Source organism: Solanum stenotomum, chromosome 3 (genome assembly GCF_019186545.1).
Source record: "Solanum stenotomum isolate F172 chromosome 3, ASM1918654v1, whole genome shotgun sequence".
In the NCBI taxonomy this organism is placed as follows: domain Eukaryota; kingdom Viridiplantae; phylum Streptophyta; class Magnoliopsida; order Solanales; family Solanaceae; genus Solanum; species Solanum stenotomum.
The window spans coordinates 13,552,196-13,575,478 of record NC_064284.1 but is presented as its reverse complement, the minus strand read 5'-3'; the positions used below and the strand labels follow the sequence as shown (position 1 = coordinate 13,575,478).

Genomic DNA, 23,283 nt, shown 5'->3' with positions numbered 1-23,283 from the left:
CATTTAACAAAAAATATCATTTTGAACAAAATTTGAATAATTTAGAACACTATTGATTTAATCAAAATGCCAGAAACTAAAAATATATTTCAAATTTTGTTCTACTTCTTTAATAAAAAAAATAGAACATTACTAAAATGTGGAGCACTTTTAAGTTTGATTTACGGTATTTAAATCATAAAAGAAGGCTTAAAAATTACTATTATTCTCACTTTTTCCATTTACTCTCTTCGCGGATAATTAAATTTTTACTCAATATGATCTTTTATATAAATTTTTTTGATTTATTAAATATGCATTATTTTTATTTTTTGTAGTTCCTAAATATTTCATATTCTTTGATACTAAATATGTATCACGCATATATATATGAGGAGGTTGAACACTACATCCACTATATCGAAACATGTGATTATAAAATATAAAATTATGATATTTAAAAGTGGAAAGAATACTAGTATATATAACAGGAGAATTATTCCATCAAATATTGTGGCTGTTCGCTAATATTAAATACATAACAGGGGTTCTGATTTTCCATCATATATCCTGCTTTATCACTAATAAGTTGACCAATTAAACTCGTGTGTTTTTCCACGGAGTGAACATCAGAAAGTCATCTAACAATGTCATTGTCAATGACCATCTTGGTTGTTTTGACCGAGTGAGTATAAAGGCGCTATATTGCAGCTGCATTTCTTCCTAACAAGCAGTTGAGTTTAAAATAGAAGACAAAGCAACATTTGTGAGAGGCGTCATCTCTTGCTCCTTGACATTTTCCAGAATGGAAATTTTCTCAATGAGTTTTAATTCCCACACCTTACTGGCAACCCATGCTGTGTTTCTATTCTCATCTACTCTCAAATATGCTGCAGCAGCTACTATATACTTGGAAACGAAACTGACGAACTAGCCTTACTTGAATTCAAGTCCCAAATAACTGAGGATCCATCAAGAGTTTTCGCCTCTTGGAACCAATCTGTTCATTTATGTCAGTGGACTGGAGTAAAATGTGGCCTGACACAGGAAAGGGTCATCAGTTTGAATCTAAAAGGGCTGAGTCCGGCAGGTACAATCTCAGATATCTTTCTTTGCTCAATTCTCTTGACCTGGCAGAAAATTCATTCCATGACGAAATTCCTCAACAACTCAGCAGGCTGTCAAGGCATCAAAACCTGAATTTGAGTTTTAACTATCTAACAGGGGAAATTCCAGTTAATCTATCACATTGTGTTAACCTCAAGAGCCTTGTGCTGGACCACAACACTCTTGTGGGACAGATTCCTTACCAAGTTGGATCTTTAACAAAGTTAGTGAGATTGTATCTCAGAAATAACAACCTGACAGGAATCTTTCCAGTGTCTATTGGAAATCTTACATATTTAGAAGAGTTGTATTTATCGTACAACAGTCTAGAGGGAGAAGTGCCAGCTTCTTTTGCTCGATTGACCAAGTTGAGACTGCTTGGATTGTCAGTAAATAGCTTATCCGGGGAGTTCCCTCCTTCGTTGTACAATTTGTCATCCCTGGAATTAATAGCACTTTCCTTCAACCACTTTTCTGGTGATCTCAGATCCGATTTAGGCCACTACTTCCCTAATCTCCAAAGACTTTACTTGGGGAACTGTCAATTCCATGGCTCCATACCATCCTCTTTGGCCAATGCTTCAAAATTGCTACAGCTTGATTTCCCTGTAAACAAATTCACTGGAAATATACCAAAGGGTTTTGATAACTTGCGGAATTTGTTGTGGCTCAATGTTGGGAGTAACCATCTTGGATACGGTAAGAATGACGACCTTGACTTTGTAAATTCTCTTACCAACTGCAGCAGTCTACAAATGCTCCATTTTGGAGACAACCAGTTTGTAGGTACATTATCTCATTCAACAGTCAACCTTTCTAGTCAGTTACAATGCCTACTCTTCTTCGGGAACAGAATTGGTGGAAGCATACCCAGAGAGATCTCAAACCTGGTGAATTTGAATCTACTCGACATGAGCAACAATAATCTTTCAGGTAGCATTCCAGATTCTATTGGAAGACTTGCAAACTTGGGAAGTCTTGACTTGCGTAACAACCTCTTGACAGGGGTAATCCCTTCTTCAATAGGCAACCTCACTGAACTCGTCTATCTTTATTTAGGATTTAACAGGTTAGAGGGTAACATACCTTTAAGGCTTTAACCTTGGGAAATTGTAACCAACTTCTAAGATTGGACATTTCTGAAAACAACCTGACTGGATCTATACCACAACAACTTATTGCTCTCTCATCCCTCACAAAAGTTTATGCATATTATAACTCTTTGACTGGCACGTTACCAGTGCATATTGGGAACTGGAGTCATCTTACTTATCTAGATTTTTCTTTCAACAATTTTTCGGGTATGATTCCACGATCTCTGGGAAAATGCTTTGTCCCTGGGGGAGATCTATATAAAGGGGAACTCCCTCTAGGGACCATTCCCGATTTAGAAGATTTGCAGGATCTCCAGTCCTTGGATCTTTCCCTCAATAACCTATCAGGGCCAATCCCTCACTTCATTGCAAATCTTACTTCCTTACTCTACTTAAACTTATCTTTTAACAATCTAGAGGGTGAGGTTCCTATCACCGGAATATTTTCAAATTTGAGTACAGATGGATTTGTCGGTAATTCCAAGCTTTGTGGTGGGATTCAGGAGCTACATTTACGACCCTGTGTTTATCAAGAAACTCAGAAGACACAGAAGAAGGATGTACTTTCCCTAAAGTTAATTTTGACAATTGTTTTTGCTGCTTCATTTTCAATCCTGGCCTTGTTAATAGTTTTCCTTTGTTGGAGAAGAAATTTGAAATATCAACCAGAACCAGAAGTTAGGTCAGAATCTGCACGTTTCTACCCCAATATTTCTTATGAAGAGCTCCGCATTGCAACTGGTGGATTTTCTTCTGAAAATCTTATTGGCTCTGGCAGTTCCGGAACTGTTTACAAGGGAACTTTTGCCTCTAATGGAATGGTCGTTGCTGTCAAGGTACTCAATCTACTGCATCAAGGTGCTTCAAAAAGCTTCATAGCAGAATGCCAAGCATTGAGAAACATTAGGCACCGGAACCTTGTCAAGGTCATCAGTGCATGCTCAAGTTCTGATTTCAAGGGAAATGAGTTTAAAGCTTTAGTCTTTCGGTTCATGCCAAAAGGGAACTTGGATGAATGGCTACATCCGGAAAGGGAGATACAGAAGAGTAATTTGACCATACTTCAGAGAATGAATATCATAATAGATGTGGCCTCTGCACTTCATTATCTTCACCATCAGTGCCAAACACCCATGATTCACTGTGATATCAAACCACAGAACATTCTTCTTGATGAAGATCTAACAGCTCATCTGGGCGACTATGGTTTGGTGAGACTCGTTCCTGGATTCAGTAGTGGATCGGAACTACATCAGTTTAGTTCACTTGGAGTTATGGGAACCATTGGCTATGCAGCTCCAGGTAAAGTTTCTAGGTGAACAGAAACTGTGAGTACACCATATGATTTCTTCTAACAATAGTGGTTTATTTATAAGCTGAATTTGCTTGTTGCAGAATACGGCATGGGTAGCAAGGTTTCCATTTTAGGAGATGTGTACAGTTTTGGGATTCTCATATTGGAGATATTCACTGGAAGAAGACCCACAGACACTTTGTTTCAAGCAAGCTCTAGTCTCCACCACTTTGTGGAAACAGCATTGCCTGAGAAAGTTATGGAGATTCTAGAAAAAAAGGCTTTTCATGGTGAGATGACAAGTATATCAACCAATGGAGAAGAATACTGGGGGAACATCAAGAAAGAACAGATGGAATGCTTGGTTGGCATACTTGAGATTGGTGTTGCATGTTCAGCTGAATCCCCAAGAGACAGATTGACCATGAGACAAGTTTACAGTAAGTTGACACTAATAAGAGAAAAATTTCTAGGAGCAGAAGACGTATGAAGAGGAGATTGAGGCCACGGGCTACAAGTGAAAGCATTGGATCTGATCTAAGATGTTTTACTAGTCTTACATTCTGTCTATTTGGTAAGAAAACATTGTAGTCTTTCTAAAACTTTGAAGTCGCTGTAATATTTTCAGCATGCAGAAGAACTACGGTAGTATCAAATTTCTTCTTACTTAATGGGTTTAGTTTAAGAACATCAGATGTTAGTTCTTAACTTCTACATTAGATGCATCTAATAAACCACGGAAAGGTAGTTACAGCCGAAGTTGATAAAATTAGTTAACTGAGCCAGAACTCAGCATCTACAGAAAGCTTGATTCAACCATTGTATTGCTTATTGATATTCCTACAAATATTGAAAAAATCAAATCTCTGTTTAGTTAACAATTCCCTCATTAACAAGAGACTGAAGATAAGCAAATTGACTAATGCTGTGTCAAAGAAAATTTTACTTATTGAGAGGGGAGAATTAGGCAGACATCCTTTGAGGTTTGAATTATCGAACGCAACAATACTCAAAGTGATTGTAATCAAATATTAACTACTCTCCAAAATACGATTCTATTGATACAGGCAATAAAAACTGGGGCTAAAAACACTAATGTCAAGTTATAAGTAAGCCCTAGATCACAGAAAACTGAGAATCACATTGAAATTACAAGGATTAACACACAGTACCTAAAAAGCATAGGAATTCATTTACAGTAACGGTCTGCTTTCTTCTTGACCCGGTCATCAAGGGCATCTTCTACGGACTTGGCTTTAGCATTCGGGTCGTACCCGAATTTCTTGGCTTCAACGGGGAACAAATCATCGTATTTCCTCCGCTTAGCGGCGTCAATCGTAAACATATCCTCAGGAGCGTCAGCTTGTTGCTCAGTAGCGGCAAGGGCGGCGTCACCGGTTAAAGGCTCATCGGAAACGACGTCTTCGGCAGACTTGTTCTTCTTTTTCTTCTTCTTCTTATCGATTGCTTTGCTGCGGCTGGCTACTGCGCCTCCTTTGAACATCAACCGACCTCCGGTCACTCTCTCGTATGGGTCCGACATGGATCCTTGCCTTCGATGCTTTGTTCTCTGTTTTATCGCAGCTACGAGCTTGAAGGGGATCTCTAAAGGGTTAATTCCTGCTGATTTTCCTAACTTCACAAGTAATAAGGTTTTGTAACACAAACTTTGAAAAAGGGAATATATTTAATAACTAAAGTTAGCTCAGTTTGTATAGAATTTTGATTTGTTTAGATATCAATTGAAAAAAATTATACATTTAATAATTATGACTTGTAATATTTTTATGAAGTTTTGTGAATTTGTTTTCAATTTTTATTTTTTTTGAATTCACACTAAATAATGATTAATTTGATCTTTATACTTGAATAGAGTTATATAAATTGAAACACGGAAAAGATAATATAATTCTAAAAATATCAAATTAAAAATATTCATAATTGCTGCAATGTTTTGAACCTGTTTTTACTCAAACTATTTTTTTCACATTAAAGTAACTAAATTTTATATGCTATAACAATTTAAGTCATTGGATTTTATCTACTTATTTTATTTGCTATAACAATAAAGTCTCAAATATAATCTTTGTCAAAGTCATCTGTAGCCCCTCAAAGTTGTCCTCATTATTCATTTAGACACCTCAACTACACCTAGTACCTATTGAATACCTCTACCATCCTAGATTTGAACCATCTAAGCATTTTTTATCACTTTTCATAAACTGTGTGGCGCGTGTATTTAAGCTCCCCACGTGTATTCGACGTGTATAGAATGACCATTTAACAATTACCACGTGTATCCGACGTGTATTTGTAAATGTCTTAATTGGGGAAGATTCCTAAATCGTTAAAATTGACAGAACACTTCTCTCTCTCTCTTCGTGATTTTTTCCAAATTGAAGCTCTCCATCTTCGCGATTTCCTCCAGATTGAAGTTGGATTCGTCTTGTTCGTGTTACAATCTTGAAGATTTCCTTGTGTAAGTTAGGATTGTTAATGATTTTTACATGCTTTGTTAAATGAATTCCAAAAAGCTAGGGTTTTGTAAAATTATAGGGTTTGTGATTTTTGCGAATATTCTGTCCCTTCTTTACTATTACCCAGAAAATATGCTTTAAAACTTNNGATTTACCATGGTGGAATCTTATCCGAGATATCTGTCCCTACTTATGTTGGAAACTGTGTGTTTGTACTCAGGTATATTATTAAGGACCACTTTTCCATTTTGGAACTATTGTATTATACTAAAGAATTAGGGTATGAAACTGTTGGAGGCTTTTATGTGAAGGATTTATTGAATAAAAAATGGGTCCTAATTACAACTGACCAACATCTCCTACACCTAATTAAAGACTTAAAACATGAGGACACTTTTGAAGTATTTGTCTGTCATGTATTAGATGAACCCTTACGTGACACTGAGGGACCTAGAGGCTATCTAACTAATGTTGGTGGTGAAGGTGTTGATGTTGACCTTGGTGTAGAGGGTGAGGCTGTTAACTTAGGTGGAGAAGGTGAGGCTGTTAACCTAAGTGGAGAAGGTGAGGCTGTTAACCTTGGTGGTGAGGGTGTTGATGTTAACATTGGTGAAGAGGGTGTGGATGATAACCTAGGTAGAGATGGTGTGGATGATAACCTAGGTGGAGAAGGTGAATCTGATTTCTTGAGTAGTGATTCAGATCTATATATACCTTCAGAAGATGGTTCAAATATTGATGAGGAGTTGAGAGCTTTTAGACAAGAAAAAAGAAACAAAAAACAGAGAAAAAAGGCTACTAAATTTGAAGAAATACCAGTTGGAGAGGCTGGTGGTATAGATAGAGACTTTGAGGATATTGGAAAAAATAAAACTGACAAATATGCAGAAAAATTAGGTGGAGATGAGGATTATATTGATAGCTCAGACTGTTGGAGTGATGAACAACTAGATGTGGATGTTGTTAGGGGAGTAGATATACCTACTAGAAGGAGAAGCAAAAAAAGTTAGGTATGATAAAGATTGTGAAGTTTCAATATTTGAGCTTGGAATGGTCTTTGAAGGTGCAAATCAGTTCAGGAAAGCAGTGGTAGATTATGCTGTAGAGTACAGGAGGCAGATAAAGTTAAGACCTAATGAAAAACATAGAGTGAGGGTGAAGTGCAAAAATGCTAACTGTAAGTGGTTGTTATATGCTTCCATTCACAGGGACTCAGGTGATTTCATTATGAAGAACTATCATCCTGTTCACAAGTGTATTCCATTAAACAGGAACAAGTTGTGTAATTCAAAGTTAATTGCTAGAAAGTTTAAGGATAGAATTGTATCTCAACCATACATAAGGATTTGGGAAATTCAAGATTTGGTTAGAAAGACATTGGGTCTTTATGTTGGTAAGACTCTTTGTTACAGGGCTAAACAGAGGATTATGAAGGAAAACATGGGTGATTGGAAAGTGGAATTTGCCAGATTATGTGACTATGCAGATATGATCAAACAAACCAATCCTGGAAGCTCTTGTTGGGTAAAAATTGATAAGGAAACTGAACCAGGAAAGAACCTTTTTGTGTATTTTTATGTGTGCTTTCATGCATTTAAGCAAGGATGGTTGGAGGGGTGTAGGAATATAATTGGATTTGATGGTTGTTTTCTTAAGGGAGCTTGTAAAGGTGAGCTATTAGTTGCTGTTGGAAAGAATGGGAACAATCAAATGTATCCCATTGCCTGGGCAGTTGTGGATACAGAAACAAAACATAGTTGGAGCTGGTTCATAAGGTATTTAATTGCTGATCTAAACTTGGGAACTGGTGAAGGTTTGACTGTAATGTCAGATATGCAAAAGGTATTGATTATACAATTTTTTATATTTTAGTTTTAATTTGATCTTTACTTCTTCAATTACTTATTTTGTACATATTTTTTGTTAGGGACTTATTCCTGTCTTGTCAGAGTTGTTACCAAATGCTGAGAAAAGGATGTGTGCTAGACATATATGGAGTAACTGGCATGTGAACTGGAAAGGAGAAGAAAGAAGGAAACAGTTTTGGAGATGCTCAAAGGCCTCATTTGAAGTCAAGTTTGGAGAAGAAGTTCATGCAATGTCCAAGCTAGGTAAGAAGGAAATAGCAGAGGACTTGCTACATTATGATCCCAGAAATTGGTCTAGGGCCTTTTTCCAAACTAACTCCAAGTGTGATGTTGTAGAAAATAACATGTGTGAGACTTTCAATTCTTGGATCTTAGCTGCTAGACATAAATCAATTATTACCATGTTAGAGGATATTAGGCATAAAATGATGAACAGACATATAGACATGATCAAATTTGCTGAAACATGGATATCAGACATTGCACCTATGACAAGGGCAATACTAGAAAGAAACAAGGAGTATTCAAATAATTGTAATGTTCAATGGAATGGGTTGAATGGTTTTGAGATTAGTGAGGGGGAATATTCATTTGTTGTTGACTTGGAGAAGAAACATTGTGACTGTAGGTTGTGGATGTTGAGAGGTATTCCTTGCCCTCATGCTATTTGTGCTTATTATTACTTGAATCAAGATCCTGATCAACATGTAGAGCATTGGTATAAGAAGGAAACATTTCTCAAGGCTTACATCCATTTTATCCAACCTATTCCCAATATGAGGATGTGGCCTAAAACTACAAATCCATCAATAGAGCCTCCAAAACCAAGAAAAATGCCAGGCAGACCTGGCAAGAAGAGAAGAAAGAGTAAGGATGAGCCAAAAAAATGGGGGAAACTTTCAAGAAAAGGAGTAAAGATGACATGTACCATATGCAAGAAAACTGGTCATAACAAAGATGTGTGTGCAAGAGTAAGTAATACTTCATATTCACATTTGTAAATTGCTTAAAAGTTTATATATATTATAATCATATATTTTATTTTGTGGTGATATAGTATACGAGGGGGAGCACTTCTCAACCTACAAGTCAAGGAAATTCAAGCCAACAAAGTTATTCTCAAATATGAGTAAGATTTGATTTACATATTCATTTGCATTAATTTTCATTGTATAAGTTATTCATATCTCCCTATTTTTGTTCAATAGGTTAGAACACAATCAAGTCAACAAAGTTCTATTTGTGCTGATACCACTGTTGTGCCAAGAACTACTCAAACAACAGTAAGATTAGATTTAATAATTCATTTACATTTTCTGATTGATCTACAAGTTATTCATATATCCTTATTTATGTTATATAGTCTACAATGGGAGGTCCATCGCATTCTACTTTCAGAACCACATATGCAACTACACAATCAAGTCAACCAAGTTCTATTTGTGCTGACACAGAATCTGTGCCAAGACGTCCTCAAAATAGGGTTCAAGTTGGGACTGGAAGAGGATTGGGAAGAAAAAAAGCTAATGTAAGAGGGACCCCAATTGTTACTGAAAGTGATAGTTCTTCTAGTCAACTGCCACCTTTATCAGGTCACAAAAGACCGTACAATTCTGCCTCATTTGCTGCTGCTACTGGAGGTAACAGAAGGCCTGCAACTGGTTTTGGTGTTTACTCTAATCCTACAACTGGAGCCCAAGTATTTAATGTATGTTTACTCTGTTTTGGTGTATATTCTGATAGCTATATTATGATCTTACCTTATCTTACACTTTCTTTCTTATATTACAGCCTGGTACATCAAGTGAGAAGATTCTACATGGGCCAACAAAATTGAAGAGTGCTTCACCAACCAATATAGACATTGGCTTTAAACCTCGTGGCCTAAAATGGAAGGGAAAAGATGCAGTCAGCACCTCACAGTTGCAACAAATGAAAGCAAACAGGAAAAACTAAAAGTAGTTCATTTAGAAAGTTGTTATGATTTTGGCCCATGTTAAAAGGGTCTTCAACAAGCTACTCTTTAGTTTATTTTGGACACTCGTGTGGTGTATTTTTGAACCATGCCTTTGTGTTAGCAAGACTATGTATTTTTGAACCATGCAAGACAATGGTTGTTTATTACCTCTCAATGCATTTGTGTTATGTATTTTTCAACCATGACTTTGTGTTATGTATTTTCAGCCATGCATTTGTGTTATTAGCTCAGTTTTTGAACAACAATTACACAGGGCAAGTCGATCCCAGAATTAATTTCATAACACAGAGCAAGTTAGAACACAGGGCAAGTTAACAAACAGAGGCAAGTTATAGGCAAGTTATAAAACAGAGGCAAGTTATAAAAGAGAAACTGATCAATTCACACTAGAAGTTACAAAAGAGACACTGATCAATTCACATTCAAACTTCCAATTTGATATAAAATATGAACTTAACAGACCAATTAAGTACAACACTAATTACGTGAAATAGCCTCCTAACTACTGCAAAACTAAACAATTAAGTACTACAATTTTGAACTACACAATATTAAAGAACCATTTTATAGTTAGCAGACAAAGAAAAACAATCACAACTCGGTTAAATTTGACATTTTCCCAATCCCTTTGGCGTTTAACTTCCTTGAGCTTCTTGTTCAATACCATCATCTTCTCTTCATTTTCATTCAATTGAAATTTCAAAGAATCCCTTTCTTCTTCAAGCTCTTTCACTTTTCTCTTTAGTCGATCAATCGGATTATGACCATCTATGAATCTATTCATTAAGGATGATTCATCAACATTTTCAAGTGACGGATCAATCCATCTAAAATAGACACATCCACCATTTTCCTACAAATCACATAACAGTAATAAATATACAAAAATGTTGATTTTTCAAATAATACAATAATAGTAGTCTTTGTTCAAATAACTACAGACCTTTGATGCTTTGCATCCAAAAAATCGACGACCTGGGTTCAATGGAGTCCTCGAAGTTTTCAGTCGACAATAATAACCACACTTACATACATCGACTTCCTCGATATTCACTGAACTTTGTGACATTTGATAAAACACAACTGATTTAGAAGAGAGAAACGTTGGATATTTAGAGGAAGAAGAGAGAATTGAGGATTAGGGTTCTAAAATGTATTTGGGGGAAGAAGAAGATTTTAATGTTAAAATATCCAAGTTAACGTTGGATGTCTTAAGTGCAGGGTAAAAAATGGGAGAAAAAACAATTCACGCGCCCGATTTGCGTGAATCACAAACGATTTGCCATGTAGGCAAAAAATGCTTAGATGGTTCAAATCTGGGGTGGTAGAGGTGTTCAATAGGTACTAGGTGTAGTTGAGGTGTCTAAATGAATAATGAGGACAACTTTGAGTGGCTACAGATGACTTTGGCCTATAATCTTCGTACTCCATATACATTTACATGAAGTTAGACAAAATATACCAGTAATTTTTTTAAAAAAAAACTTTCAAACTATATATTTTCTAAAAAGTTAAACTTATATATTATGATCACATGAAGATGGTTTTTAATAGTAAAGTAATAGGTCACTTTTACCTGGGATGATTTGTCATGTTTACAAAGGCTACTAATGTTATCCAAGGTACTGTACATAAGCACACTTAAACATTGTTGATCACTTTTTGTGTTAATTAAATAGTACAACTAAATTTTCTGCTTACTACACTTTTTTTTCCTTGCCAACAAGTTGGGTTTCTGTCCTCTTGGTTCTTGAACTTCTAAAAATTTAATCTTTTTTGTTATCCTTGCACCACAATGGGAAGTTCAAGAGCTAAAAATCCATGGGGTGTAATTAGAATCTTCTCCAAGAGATTCTACTGTGGCTTCAGGTTTTTTTTCTTTCTTTCTTGTTATTACTATTTTTTTCATTGTATTTTGGTTTATGGAACATTTCTAATTAAATGTTGATTATGAAATGTAGTGAACGAATTGTTGATGTTCCAGTAGATGCCCGCATTGTTAAAACGGGTTTTGACCCAGAAATCTCTCGTTTTAACTTCAAACTGAAGGATTTAGTAAGAGCAAATCAAATAGCAAAGGCACGTCAACTGTTTGATGAAATGCCTTACAGAAACACTAGCTCTGTGAACATGATGGTTTCGGGTTATGTGAAGTCTCGCAATCTTTTTCGTGCTAGGGAGTTATTTGATAGCATGTTCTCTCGTAATGAAGTTTCATGGACTATAATGATTGGTGGTTACTCTCAGAACAATCAGCCCAAAGAAGCTTTTAATCTTTACACTGAGATGTGTAGGTCGGGGGTTAAGCCGGATCATATCACCTTTGCAACTCTATTATCAGGTTTTGATGATACAACTACTTTAAAAGAAGTACTTCAGATTCATTCCCATATCATTAGATTTGGATTTAGTGCAAGTCTTATTGTTTTCAACAGTCTGGTAGATTCGTACTGCAAAACTTGCTGCCTCGATATAGCGTCTCAGCTCTTCAGTGAAATGCCAACTAAAGATTCAGTAAGCTTCAATGTGATGATAACAGGGTACACAAAATACGGTTTTCGTGAAGTAGCGTTGAAACTTTTTATGCAAATGCGGAATATGGATTTTCAGCCTTCAGGTTTTACTTTTGCAGCAATGCTAGGTATGAGTGTTGGATCAGAGGATGTTATTTTTGGCCAACAAATTCATGGACTTGCCATCAAGACAAGCTATGTCTGGGACATATTTGTTGCAAATGCATTGCTTGATTTCTACTCTAAGCATGACTATATAGATTTAGCAAAGAATCTCTTTGATGAGATGCCCGAGTTAGATGGTGTTTCGTATAACATAATTATCACAGGTTATGCATGGAATGGGCAGTATGAGAAATCGTTTGATCTCTTCAAAAGGCTACAAGGTACATCATTTGACAGAAAGAATTTTCCGTTTGCCACGATGTTGAGTGTAGCTGCGATAGAACTAAATTTATCAATGGGAAGACAAACCCATGCACAGGCAGTGGTGACAACAGCTGTTTCAGAAGTACAAGTAGGAAATGCCCTTGTTGACATGTATGCAAAGTGTGAAAAATTTGAGGATGCCAACAGAATATTTGCAAATCTGGCCTACAGAAATTCTGTTCCATGGACAGCCATAATCTCAATATATGTTCAGAAGGGTTTTCATGAGGAGGCACTGAAAATGTTCAGGGAGATGAATAGAGAAAATGTTCACGGTGACCAGGCAACTTTTGCTAGCACTTTAAAAGCTTCAGCTAATTTGGCTTCAGTTTCTCTTGGGAAGCAATTACACTCATCTGTGATCAGATTGGGATTGTTGTCTAGTGTTTTTTCTGGCAGTGTTCTTGTAGACATGTATGCAAATTGTGGGTCCATGAAAGATGCAATTGAAGTTTTCAAAGAGATGCCTGATAGGAATATAGTATGTTGGAATGCACTGATTTCGGCATATGCTCAGAATGGTGATGCTGAGGCCACATTTAGCTCCTTCGCGGATATGATTGAATCAGGTCTCTACCCTGATTCTGTTAGTTTCCTCAGTGTCCTAACTGCCTGCAGCCACCGTGGGCTTGTTGAAAAGGCATTATGGTATTTTAATTCCATGACTCAAGTATATAAACTTGATCCAAGGAGAAAACATTATGCAACGATGATTGACGTGTTATGTAGAAGTGGACGATTCAATGAAGCAGAGAATCTGATTTCTGAAATGCCATTTGAACCGGATGAGGTCATGTGGTCCTCAGTTTTAAACTCATGCAGAATTCATAAGAATCAAGACCTTGCCAAAAAGGCTGCAGACCAACTTTTCAAGATGGATGCTCTTAGAGATGCCGCTGCTTATGTCAACATGTCTAACATCTATGCAGAAGCAGGCAAGTGGGAAAATGCGGCAAAAGTCAAGAAGGCTATGAGGGAACGGGGAGTTAAAAAGGTCACTGCCTATAGCTGGGTTGAGATTGACCACAGAGTTCATGTATTCACAGCAAACGATAGGACCCATCCACAAACTGTGCAGATTAGAAGAAAAATTAACTCATTGGTTGAGCTAATGGACAAGGAAGGATACAAGCCTGATACAAGTTGTACCCTTCAAAATGTGGATGAAGAAATGAAAATAGAATCACTCAAATATCACAGTGAGAGGTTGGCCATTGCGTTTGCATTGATTAATACTCCAGAAGGATCACCCATTATCATTATGAAAAACTTGCGAGCTTGTGTGGATTGTCATGCTGCAATTAAAGTTATCTCAAAAATTGTTGGAAGGGAGATCACCGTGCGAGATTCAAGTAGGTTCCATCACTTTAGAGATGGATCATGTTCATGTGGGGATTACTGGTGAGATATGGATGGATGATTTTCAGATCATTTCATTCGGTTTGTGCTTTCCATAGTCTATAACCGGAAGTCATAAACATTTGGGGACTTCAGCAATTTATTCCTTGGATGATGATGCTAATCAAAATTTACTTTAAGGGATGGGCGTAGCCTAATTGCAGCTCTGATCCAAAGCTTGTGGTCGTGAACTGTTGCAATTATGGTCTCTCTAAGTTGGGCTTTTGAACTTCTGTAATGAAATGCATGAAGAACCAAGTTCTACTTTTTCTTGAAGAACATTCCATCTCTTTTCAAGAGCTCACTGGTTTTCTCCCTAAACCACAAATTATTCTTTCAACAATAAGAACAGGATTTCTGTTTGGAGATGAAGGTGTTCTGGGGAATACAAACATGAATTGCCAAGTCTACATCTTTCTCATCTCCAAGAGGGAGCTTGTTGGAAGAGCCTGATTCTAAAAGAGAAGCTGGCAAAGAATATATAATGTATATTATTACCATTTTTTGTTCATCAAAGACGTCATAAGAGGTGGTCAGTAGACACCTATATTTTATGCAGGTAACTCACTAATTGTTTACTCCCTCATTTCTATCATTTGACGAGAGTTGACAACAGTAAGATGTATCTATTCTAGTTTATATGTAGTAGACAACAAACTTCTCGTCTAAGGGTTCCAATGTTCGAGTAATTGAAAAGCTACCATTTAATCTGCCTGGAAATTAGGCTTCCTTTCTCTCTTTCTTTTTTTACCCCAAAAGAGGAAAGATAACAAGATTGGTTGACAATTACCTTACCTGCTGTCCCTATTTGGTCTTTAAAGGCAAATTGTTTTTTGGATGCATCTGGCTTGTCTGCGAACTTATGCGGTTATGCCTATAGTGGCGTGTATGCTATGTCTAACTATGTCATTGTTTTCCTTCCTGCATGGAGAGTTTTCTAAATAACTTGTACGATGGTTCTAATCAGATTTTTTTTAATCCACCACTTCAGGTGTTATTACAAGTCAATGTAGGTCCTGTTTCCTGTATTTGTCGTAAAAAGTAGGTTGTTCTTTGGTTCTTTTTTCTTTTTCTGCTTAAACTCCTTTTTGTGCAGTACTTTATGGATCAAAGAAAGATGCCCTTGATTATGTTAAATGGGTGAAGGATGACAAGCTTTTTCATTTGCTGGTCCAGAGATTGTTGTCATCATGGGGGCATACTTTTCCAAGATTGAAGCTGCAGTACAAGCCCTCTTTTTAGCGTCAGGTCACACAAAATGATTCACGTTGTCCCTGCATGTTGTAGTTGGTGTTTTCTGCATTGCCGGCTACTTCAGGGATAGTTACTTGAAAGGATCCCTTTTCTTCAGTGCGCGGATGTGTTAAAGAACTTCATTCTCAATTTTTAACTCAAGAGACTGATTACTCTTCAGCTTTTGCCAAAGGACTTCATGGATAGTTACTTAAAAGGCTGATTACTGTCAGTCTGTTTGCCATAGTAGCCTTTTATGCCCAGGATATGCCTTCTTCTACATCGACTTCAAACGGATAGAATTGGGTGTTTTTACAAGTCATTACAAGAGTGAGCTGACTGTGGCAAAATCACCTTGTATTGTTGGTTCTTTACTTCTCCATATAACTTGATACTTTGTCCTAGAGATCACCTTGTTTGATTTTCCCTCTTAGTTTTGACCAGTTATAGAACGCTCACAATTCGGTCAAAAAGCAACCTCTACTTGCTTCTGGTTTTGATCTGCTAGTATCTGATAAGATTCCTCAGAGTGTTTCATCCATGCGATTCTATATCTCGTAATTTTAATAGTTTCATTCTGTTTAGTTCTTTGCCAGATGCATCCTTCCATTTGTATCATTTTTGGAGCTTGAACAGTGGCTACTAGCATTACTCTCCAGGTGGTGGAGGAGGGATGTCTACTGTCTACTAATCTCAACTGTGCCTGGTACATACGGCCCGGCAGCTTAACTCATTCCCTCTTCCTATGGACAGTGAGTTGCCGCCAGGGATTAACTCTAGTATGTGTAACACGAGGTATATTGATTGGGTGAGTCATATGAAGAGATTGCAGATCTATTCAAATGTCGCAGAATTTCAGATTTTTGTTTTGACTTAGCACTTATCACCATGATATGTTTGACAGTTAACCTGAATTTTCTATAACAAAGAATTCAAAGGTGATTTCATCTTCTCACCCTGTAATCAGTACTTTCCATGACTATGTTAAGGATAGAGGGGTCCTGTCATCTTCAAATCCTGGATCCACCTTTACTTGGACCTGTAATGTGCTTGCCCATTTGACTTTGGCTATTCTTGAAGATACTTCATCTAGTTTCTCACTTTCAACTAATGGAATTACTCATTGCAATTCAGCCGATTTGAAATCCCCCTAAATTTTGTATATGTAATATAATGAACAAGTGCTTATTATCCTACTACTCTTCTGGGGATTTGTATTGCAGGTTGGAATAATCTATTCTTGTTTATTCCCTTCTTCATTCAGTCACAAAATCATAGTGCGTTTTCTGATACTTTAGTGGATGGGTTGTTGCCATGCATAACTTTTGGCAGTATATATACTGTATGGTTTGCTTCACTCTACTACCTAATAACTAACTTCCCACTTGTTCCTCCCTCCCATAATGTCTTCTAATAAATACTGTCATTGAAGTTTCCATTGTAGAATATTTACTATAAAAACTTGTAGTTAGTGCCTTAGTGGAGTGCAGCAAAGAATCAGTTCATTTGGTAAAGGAAGAATATATATAGTAAACAAGAGAAGAAAAAGGCTGTCTTGCTGACAAACAGTCCACTGTACCATGGCTGCCACTAAAACATATTCTCTTGCTTTTTGTACTCCATGATACTAATATAAAAAATATAAAGTCTAGTAGTACTATGTTAATACAACTTCTATATAAATAAAACTAGAGTGGCTCCAAAGTTCTTGATTGGCGCTTTTCCTAACAGACCGATAGACTTGAACCTTTTTCTTCTGGACTCTGAAATTAATCATCTTCAAGTTCCAGACAGCAATGTCATCCTTTGTGATTGTCTTTTTGATCCTGTCTATGCTACTAAACACAGGGGTTGGTGTCAACTTCACCGATGTTTTCGAGTCCAGCTGGGCACCAGACCATATTGCTGTTGTAGGAGACCAAGTTACTCTCTCCCTTGACAGTGCTTCTGGTAAGACTTCATTAATTCACTTCATATCTTATATTTTTGCCTATTCAAGGCAGTATAATTACATAGCCATTTGACTAATTATGTTCATATTCACAAAGGCTGCGGATTTGAGTCGAAGTTCAAATATTTGTTTGGGAAAGCCAGCGCAAAGATCAAACTAGTTGAAGGAGATTCAGCTGGAACAGTTATTGCATTTTATGTACGTGACAAAAACCACGTCAAATAATTATCAAGATCAATATATTGTTTCTTCAAACTATAACTTATGGCCTAATGCTACTAATTGCTGGAAATATGTGGTTTGTAGATGTCATCAGAAGGAGCTAATCACGATGAACTGGACTTTGAATTTCTTGGGAATGTTTCAGGGGAACCATACCTAGTACAAACAAATGTCTACGTGAATGGCACCGGAGATCGAGAGCAGAGGCATGGTTTGTGGTTCGACCCAACAGTGGACTTCCACACTTACTCTTTCTTTTGGAATCATCATTCTATCATGTAAGTAATTCTTACTTCAGCCATCTCCTAAATATGTTTGAGCTTTCCATGAAACATGTAGAGGTGCAACTCCGTAGGACCGAGAGTGTTACTATTTTAGAATTTTATATTGTCAATGTATATAAGTTAAATCTATGCTAACAATGACTAATTTTACTCGACACATGAAATTTTTGCAGCTTTTCAGTTGATGATATTCCAATTAGAGTGTTCAAAAACAAGGAGAAGAAAGGCGTTCCATACCCGAAAAATCAAGGCATGGGAATCTATGGATCATTGTGGAATGCAGATGACTGGGCTACACAAGGAGGGAGAGTGAAGACAAACTGGAGCCATTCTCCATTTGTTACAACATTTCGATCGTTTGTGATCGATGCTTGTGATTTGTCTGGTGAGGACACAATTACTGCAGGTGCAAAATGTGGCAAGTTAGCACAATTTTTGTGGGATAAGCCAGCCAAGAAGGGACTGGAAAAGACCAAAAAACGCCAATTCAAAATGGTTCAAAATAAGTACTTGGTGTATGATTATTGTAAGGATACTGCAAGATTCACTCAAATGCCTAAAGAGTGCTTGTATTAGAGAGACCAACACACTATTCTAGCAATGTCAATGTATCAATATGTTTCTATCTCGCAATATTGTAGCTTTTTAAGATGTTTATCCAATTTGCTAATCAAAAATTATCTTGTTTGGCTTCTTATGTGACACTCTTAACATTTAAGACAGTTCTATGGTTAAAAAAAAATTCAAATGTGCTATGAGTTTGAAATGTTAATTCAAATTTAACCAACAATAATAACTATGTCTCAATCTTAAATGAGTTGAGATATTGACTTATGTGAATCTTTACTGACCATATTTTTCCATTTAAATTCAACTCATGTCATCATCCTATATAATATATCAAAATCTATGATGAAGTCAAAATACTCTTAGAAAAGCAAAAGGTTCAAAATCAATGTACTAGGCTACTAGCAAATGTCAAACTTTTTTCAATTAGCAAATATCATGCTCAATTTATATGACTTACTTTTTTTTTTAGTCAGTCTTTAAAAGAATAACACATTTTTATATTAAGTAACAATTTAACTTTAAAACATCAATTTTACCTTTAATGAAATAATTTATAGCCACACAAATTACTATCATTCATTTTAGACTACAAGTTTTAAAAGTTTACTTCTTTCTTAAACTTCATACCGAGTCAAACTACCTCACATAAAATGGGACAGAGGGAGTAACATCTTCACTGCATATCACCACATTTCTATGTGAAGGATATAAGTGGACAAGTAATTAGGAACGGAGGGAGCAATAATGAAGTAAATAATTTGAAGAAGTTAGCCTTTCGTAAATTGGGCCTTAATAATTGGATGGCTCAAATAGAACAGAAGAATATTCCATTATCCGGTACCCGCCTTAAACCGCTGCAGTCTCCGTCATCTCTCCGGCGAGCAATTTTTCTCAATGAAGAAAGCTAAAGAGTAAAGAAGAAATTGGAGAAACAAGAAGTAATTCAAGTAAAACGATGAGTGCAATCCATTTGAGCACTCTCAGAAGCATTTCTCAGCAACCCTTTTCGCCATTCCTCCTCTTTCCACTTCCCAAATCCAAGCCCATTAACGATACAAGAATCAAAGCATCGTCAGTAAAAGAAGAAGAGGTAGAAAGGAAGATAGAAATTCGACTTTGTACAGAGAGGGCATGCAGGAAACAGGGATCCTTGGATACCCTTCAAGTTTTATCTGGAATTGCTCCTCCCTTTGTAGCGGTTAATTCCTGTGGATGTCTTGGCCGTTGCGGGGCAGGACCTAACGTCGTCGTTTTACCTGGTGCTGTATATGTCAAGCACGTTGGTACTCCTACTCGAGCCGCTGAAACTATGGCGTTCGTCTGTCTTGGTAGGGATGACGTTGAAGGAGAGAGTCGGAGAAGTTTGGAGGCTTTAGCGTTGAGGAAAAGAGCTGAAGATGAGATGGGTAATGGTAATTTCTCTGAGGCTCATGGTTTGCTCTCACAGGTGTGTGGTTTCATACTTCGCTGAATTACACTGAATCAAGTTTTGCTGAAGATATTTCTTTGAAATGCTTCTGATGAATGCTATGGATCAAAAAGTTAAGAGAGTGTTGTGGTGAGGCTGACCATTGAGGTTTTTTCTACTGTCTTAACTGGATAGTGTGCCCTGGAATGAATATCAATGCATCAAATACTACTCTGATTAGTATAGTGAATGTGAGGCCATCCAAGTATTTCATGATAAAAATTAATAATGGTGAAGAAACTATTAAAAAAAAGAAGAGAATGCCATTGATTCACATAATTTTCAACATAGAGATGGCACGGTTTATCAGAAGCTTGAGGTTTAAAAGTTCGTAGCAACTTTCCCTTTCAACTTAATTGAAGTGAAAAATTTCTAATCTCAGACGGATACTTATGACCTAAGTTGCACGAACTCTTCACTTTCGATGCCGCACCCGTGTTGGAGTCTCCGAAAATACACTACTTTTGGAGAATCCGACACGCACCCACTGACATTTTTGAAGAGTCCGAGCAACATAGCTTATGACCAAGGCGGAAAAAAGGATATCCTTCAAAATTTGAAAAGCCTAGACAAGATATGTATTATGAGGACATTTTTCCCCAAGACCTAGGGTTTCTAGCCAATCTATTATCTAGTCTGCTTCAAGGAGGTTCTTTATTTCCGATGTCTGATGTAATTTTACTTCTTAAGCACCTTTCCTAGTTGTCTTGCGAATTGAAGTACTGAATTTTATATTGAGCGGGTGATAATGAGAGAATGATAATGCTAAGCTGTAGATACCAGTTCATTCACCAGACTCACAGATTTGTGTTTTGTCAGTACCAGAAAGAAATTGTAAATCTCGTTATACATATCTTTTTTGCTAGTGCATTAGGATTTCTTCCAGCGGAAATAATCGGCAGCTAACATGATGCTATAATCCTTTCACTATTTCTATGTTGCCATCGATACTTATATTTTAAGCTTTACAGGTTTCGTTTAGATATGGCCTATTTGTTGTATCTAATTCAAGATTGATGCCTAAGGGCACTGATGTTGCCTCTTTTTTGTGCAGGCTATTGCTTTAAAGCCGTTTGGAGGTGTTCATATTATGCTCAAAGACAGGTTTATTGTGTTTAAAATCTCTTTTCTATGGGAAATTGGGACCTTTTGTAATCAAATAAATCAGAAGGATACCCTAGATCTCTATGTTATTCACATGATTGTGTTGCAATTTTTAGTGGAAGCAACATCATTATTCTGTTCCTTAAGCATCTGATCTGGTTTTAATTTTTTTTGGCTCTAGGCTTCCTTTCNATCGTTACTTATATTTTTAGCTTTACAGGTTTCGTTTAGATATGGCCTATTTGTTGTATCTAATTCAAGATTGGTGCCTAAGGGCACTGATGTTGCCATTTTTTTGTGCAGGCTATTGCTTTAAAGCCGTTTGGAGGTGTTCATATTATGCTCAAAGACAGGTTTATTGTGTTTAAAATCTCTTTTCTATGGGAAATTGGGACCTTTTGTAATCAAATAAATCAGAAGGATACCCTAGATCTCTATGTTATTCACATGATTGTGTTGCAATTTTTAGTGGAAGCAACATCATTATTCTGTTCCTTAAGCATCTGATCTGGTTTTAATTTTTTTTGGCTCTAGGCTTCCTTTCAGATTGATTTACTGAGTTTTCTTGAAGTCATTTGAAAAACTCTTGGATCACTTGATTTTGTACCAGTGTCCAAACTTATATATTTAATATTTTGTCACTAATGCCTTGTTGTCTAGATGATCAGAATGCATGTGAACAAGATGCTGAAATAAGTGTCTTCAATCAGGTCTGCTGCAGAGTTGGCAATGGGAAATTTGGCTGAGGCACTTGAAGATGCTAAGGAGGCGTTGAATATTGCTCCCAATTACCCTGAAGTAATTTGATTATCTGTTACCTCTGCTAAAGTACACACGAAAAGCACATGTTGTGCTTAAACTTAACTTGAAATGTTTGGTGCTTGAACTTAACTAACTCACATTAGTGTTTTTAACCATGAGGTATCAATTCCTTCATTTCCATTTCAGTATATAGCAGATACAATGTATGATTGCATAATAATGTACTCTCTTTCTGCGATTATTGTAGGAACTAGGAAGTGAACATCAAATTACTATATCTACACCTAATCCCTAGTTGCAAATATTTATTAGTTTTAATTTTTACAGGGTTATATCTGCCAAGGTGATGTTTTGATGGCTCTGGACCATGTCGATGCTGCCGAGAAGTCATACTCCATGGCTTTAGAGTTAGATCCGTCCATCCGTCGCTCAAAATCATTCAAGGTGCAGTTCATGTTTGTTGTAGTTCTAGAATAGAATTGGTTTTACTTTTGGCATCTGTTCTGCACTGCAAATCCTATGGCTTTAAGCTTATTTTTTTTAAGGTTGGTTTCCTTACATCTACTTTTGGCAACACCAAACAAGAATACACAATTTCGTAAGCAAATGAAGATGCTATTTTAGAAGTGACAGAAATCTGATATAGTTCATGCGGTAATAGTTTAAATACGGTTATAACATGGTAGAATTCTTTAGTCTAGCCTGTTGTGTCAATAATTAAATAAAACTCTTCTTTGATAGGTAATATCTAACTGATAGTGTGTTTCCAACAAGATAGGCTGGAATAGCACATAAATAGCAAGATTGTAATACTGCCACCAATATTGGAGGAACAAAATGATTTTAAGCTTTATATTCCTTAGTAGAACTGAAATGATTTACCAAGTCATGAATTTGCTACAAGTTACTGGGAAAAATTTTAAGCTTTAAATATCTAACTAAAACTAAAAATCTCCACATGCCCATGAAAAGGTATCACAACTTTTTGTGATTGTGGCAGTACACTTCGTGTTTTTCTGTAAGTAGAGAGATCTGCCCATGCACACCACAATGCTAATGCATGTGGAGGCTGGTGTTTGTTGAAATGTTTCTAAGCCTTCCAAAATCCAAAGTGCATATTTTATGACAAGAAAGAATTATGGGCCTGAAATAATTGTCAGCTGAGTCCACGCACACAGGGGAGAACTATCTGTTCCTCGTAATATCTGTTTCTTTTTTCACAACTGATGTATTATCATCGTTAACCATTTCAGGCTCGGGTTGCAAAGCTTAATGAGAAACTTGCTCTTGCAAATTCAGCATAAGTGACGAGTTTGTATGTTTGTACAAATTAGGATTACTGTCAACCTAATTTGCCTAAGGTATTTAAGTATTGCTGAGGTAGAACATGTTTCATATGCTGTGTTGTAGTTCATTGTCCAGTTTGACATTGTATATAGAATGATATCTGTAAACAGAAGTGACTCTACTGGCTGGTCAATGTTATATATGCAACATAAGGCAATTTTTTCGTCCTAAATCCTAGTTCATCTCCAGCTATGTTAACTTTAGC

The 23,283-nt window shown here is 36.6% G+C and overlaps 6 protein-coding genes across 10 annotated transcripts; 5 read left to right on the top strand and 1 right to left on the bottom strand.

Moving 5' to 3' along the window:
• The first annotated feature begins 784 nt into the window (after positions 1-784).
• On the top strand, positions 785-3,973 carry LOC125858698 (putative receptor-like protein kinase At3g47110). The gene is given in 6 exon segments (XM_049538521.1): positions 785-883; positions 886-1,081; positions 1,084-1,473; positions 1,648-2,180; positions 2,183-3,482; positions 3,576-3,973. Coding segments are annotated over 6 exon segments (2,907 nt in total). The 3' UTR covers positions 3,965-3,973.
• A 520-nt stretch (positions 3,974-4,493) lies between these two features.
• LOC125860821 (uncharacterized) lies at positions 4,494-5,122 on the bottom strand. Its single transcript, XM_049540847.1, has one exon. It carries the CDS (start codon positions 5,015-5,017, stop codon positions 4,664-4,666), a length of 354 nt encoding a protein of 117 aa, XP_049396804.1. The 5' UTR covers positions 5,018-5,122; the 3' UTR covers positions 4,494-4,663.
• A 985-nt stretch (positions 5,123-6,107) lies between these two features.
• LOC125858697 (uncharacterized) lies at positions 6,108-8,820 on the top strand. Its single transcript, XM_049538520.1, has 5 exons — positions 6,108-6,171; positions 6,375-6,677; positions 6,771-6,956; positions 7,015-7,793; positions 7,879-8,820. The coding sequence occupies exons 1-5, from the start codon at positions 6,108-6,110 to the stop codon at positions 8,818-8,820; spliced, it is 2,274 nt and encodes a 757-aa protein (XP_049394477.1).
• A 2,632-nt stretch (positions 8,821-11,452) lies between these two features.
• Positions 11,453-17,519, top strand: LOC125859675 (putative pentatricopeptide repeat-containing protein At2g01510). 4 transcript variants are annotated; one of them, XM_049539469.1, is made up of 5 exons: positions 11,453-11,666; positions 11,759-14,696; positions 15,956-16,178; positions 17,219-17,320; positions 17,419-17,519. In XM_049539469.1, the coding sequence occupies exons 1-2, from the start codon at positions 11,593-11,595 to the stop codon at positions 14,142-14,144; spliced, it is 2,460 nt and encodes an 819-aa protein (XP_049395426.1). In that variant the 5' UTR covers positions 11,453-11,592; the 3' UTR covers positions 14,145-14,696; positions 15,956-16,178; positions 17,219-17,320; positions 17,419-17,519. The 4 variants fall into 4 exon arrangements, with proteins under 4 accessions (XP_049395426.1, XP_049395425.1, XP_049395424.1 ...); XM_049539468.1 differs by having other exon boundaries at positions 15,314-16,178; XM_049539467.1 differs by having other exon boundaries at positions 15,234-16,178.
• Positions 16,557-18,520, top strand: LOC125859677 (xyloglucan endotransglucosylase/hydrolase protein 9-like). The gene is made up of 4 exons (XM_049539471.1): positions 16,557-17,320; positions 17,419-17,519; positions 17,628-17,821; positions 18,001-18,520. The coding sequence occupies exons 1-4, from the start codon at positions 17,167-17,169 to the stop codon at positions 18,401-18,403; spliced, it is 852 nt and encodes a 283-aa protein (XP_049395428.1). The 5' UTR covers positions 16,557-17,166; the 3' UTR covers positions 18,404-18,520.
• Positions 18,521-19,204: 684 nt separating this feature from the next.
• Positions 19,205-23,247, top strand: LOC125859347 (uncharacterized). Of its 2 annotated transcripts, none has more exons than XM_049539077.1 (5): positions 19,205-19,844; positions 21,273-21,322; positions 21,680-21,767; positions 22,059-22,175; positions 22,985-23,247. In XM_049539077.1, the coding sequence occupies exons 1-5, from the start codon at positions 19,353-19,355 to the stop codon at positions 23,033-23,035; spliced, it is 798 nt and encodes a 265-aa protein (XP_049395034.1). In that variant the 5' UTR covers positions 19,205-19,352; the 3' UTR covers positions 23,036-23,247. The 2 variants fall into 2 exon arrangements, with proteins under 2 accessions (XP_049395034.1, XP_049395033.1); XM_049539076.1 differs by lacking the exon at positions 21,273-21,322 and adding an exon at positions 20,920-20,969.
• The last annotated feature ends 36 nt before the right edge of the window (positions 23,248-23,283 follow it).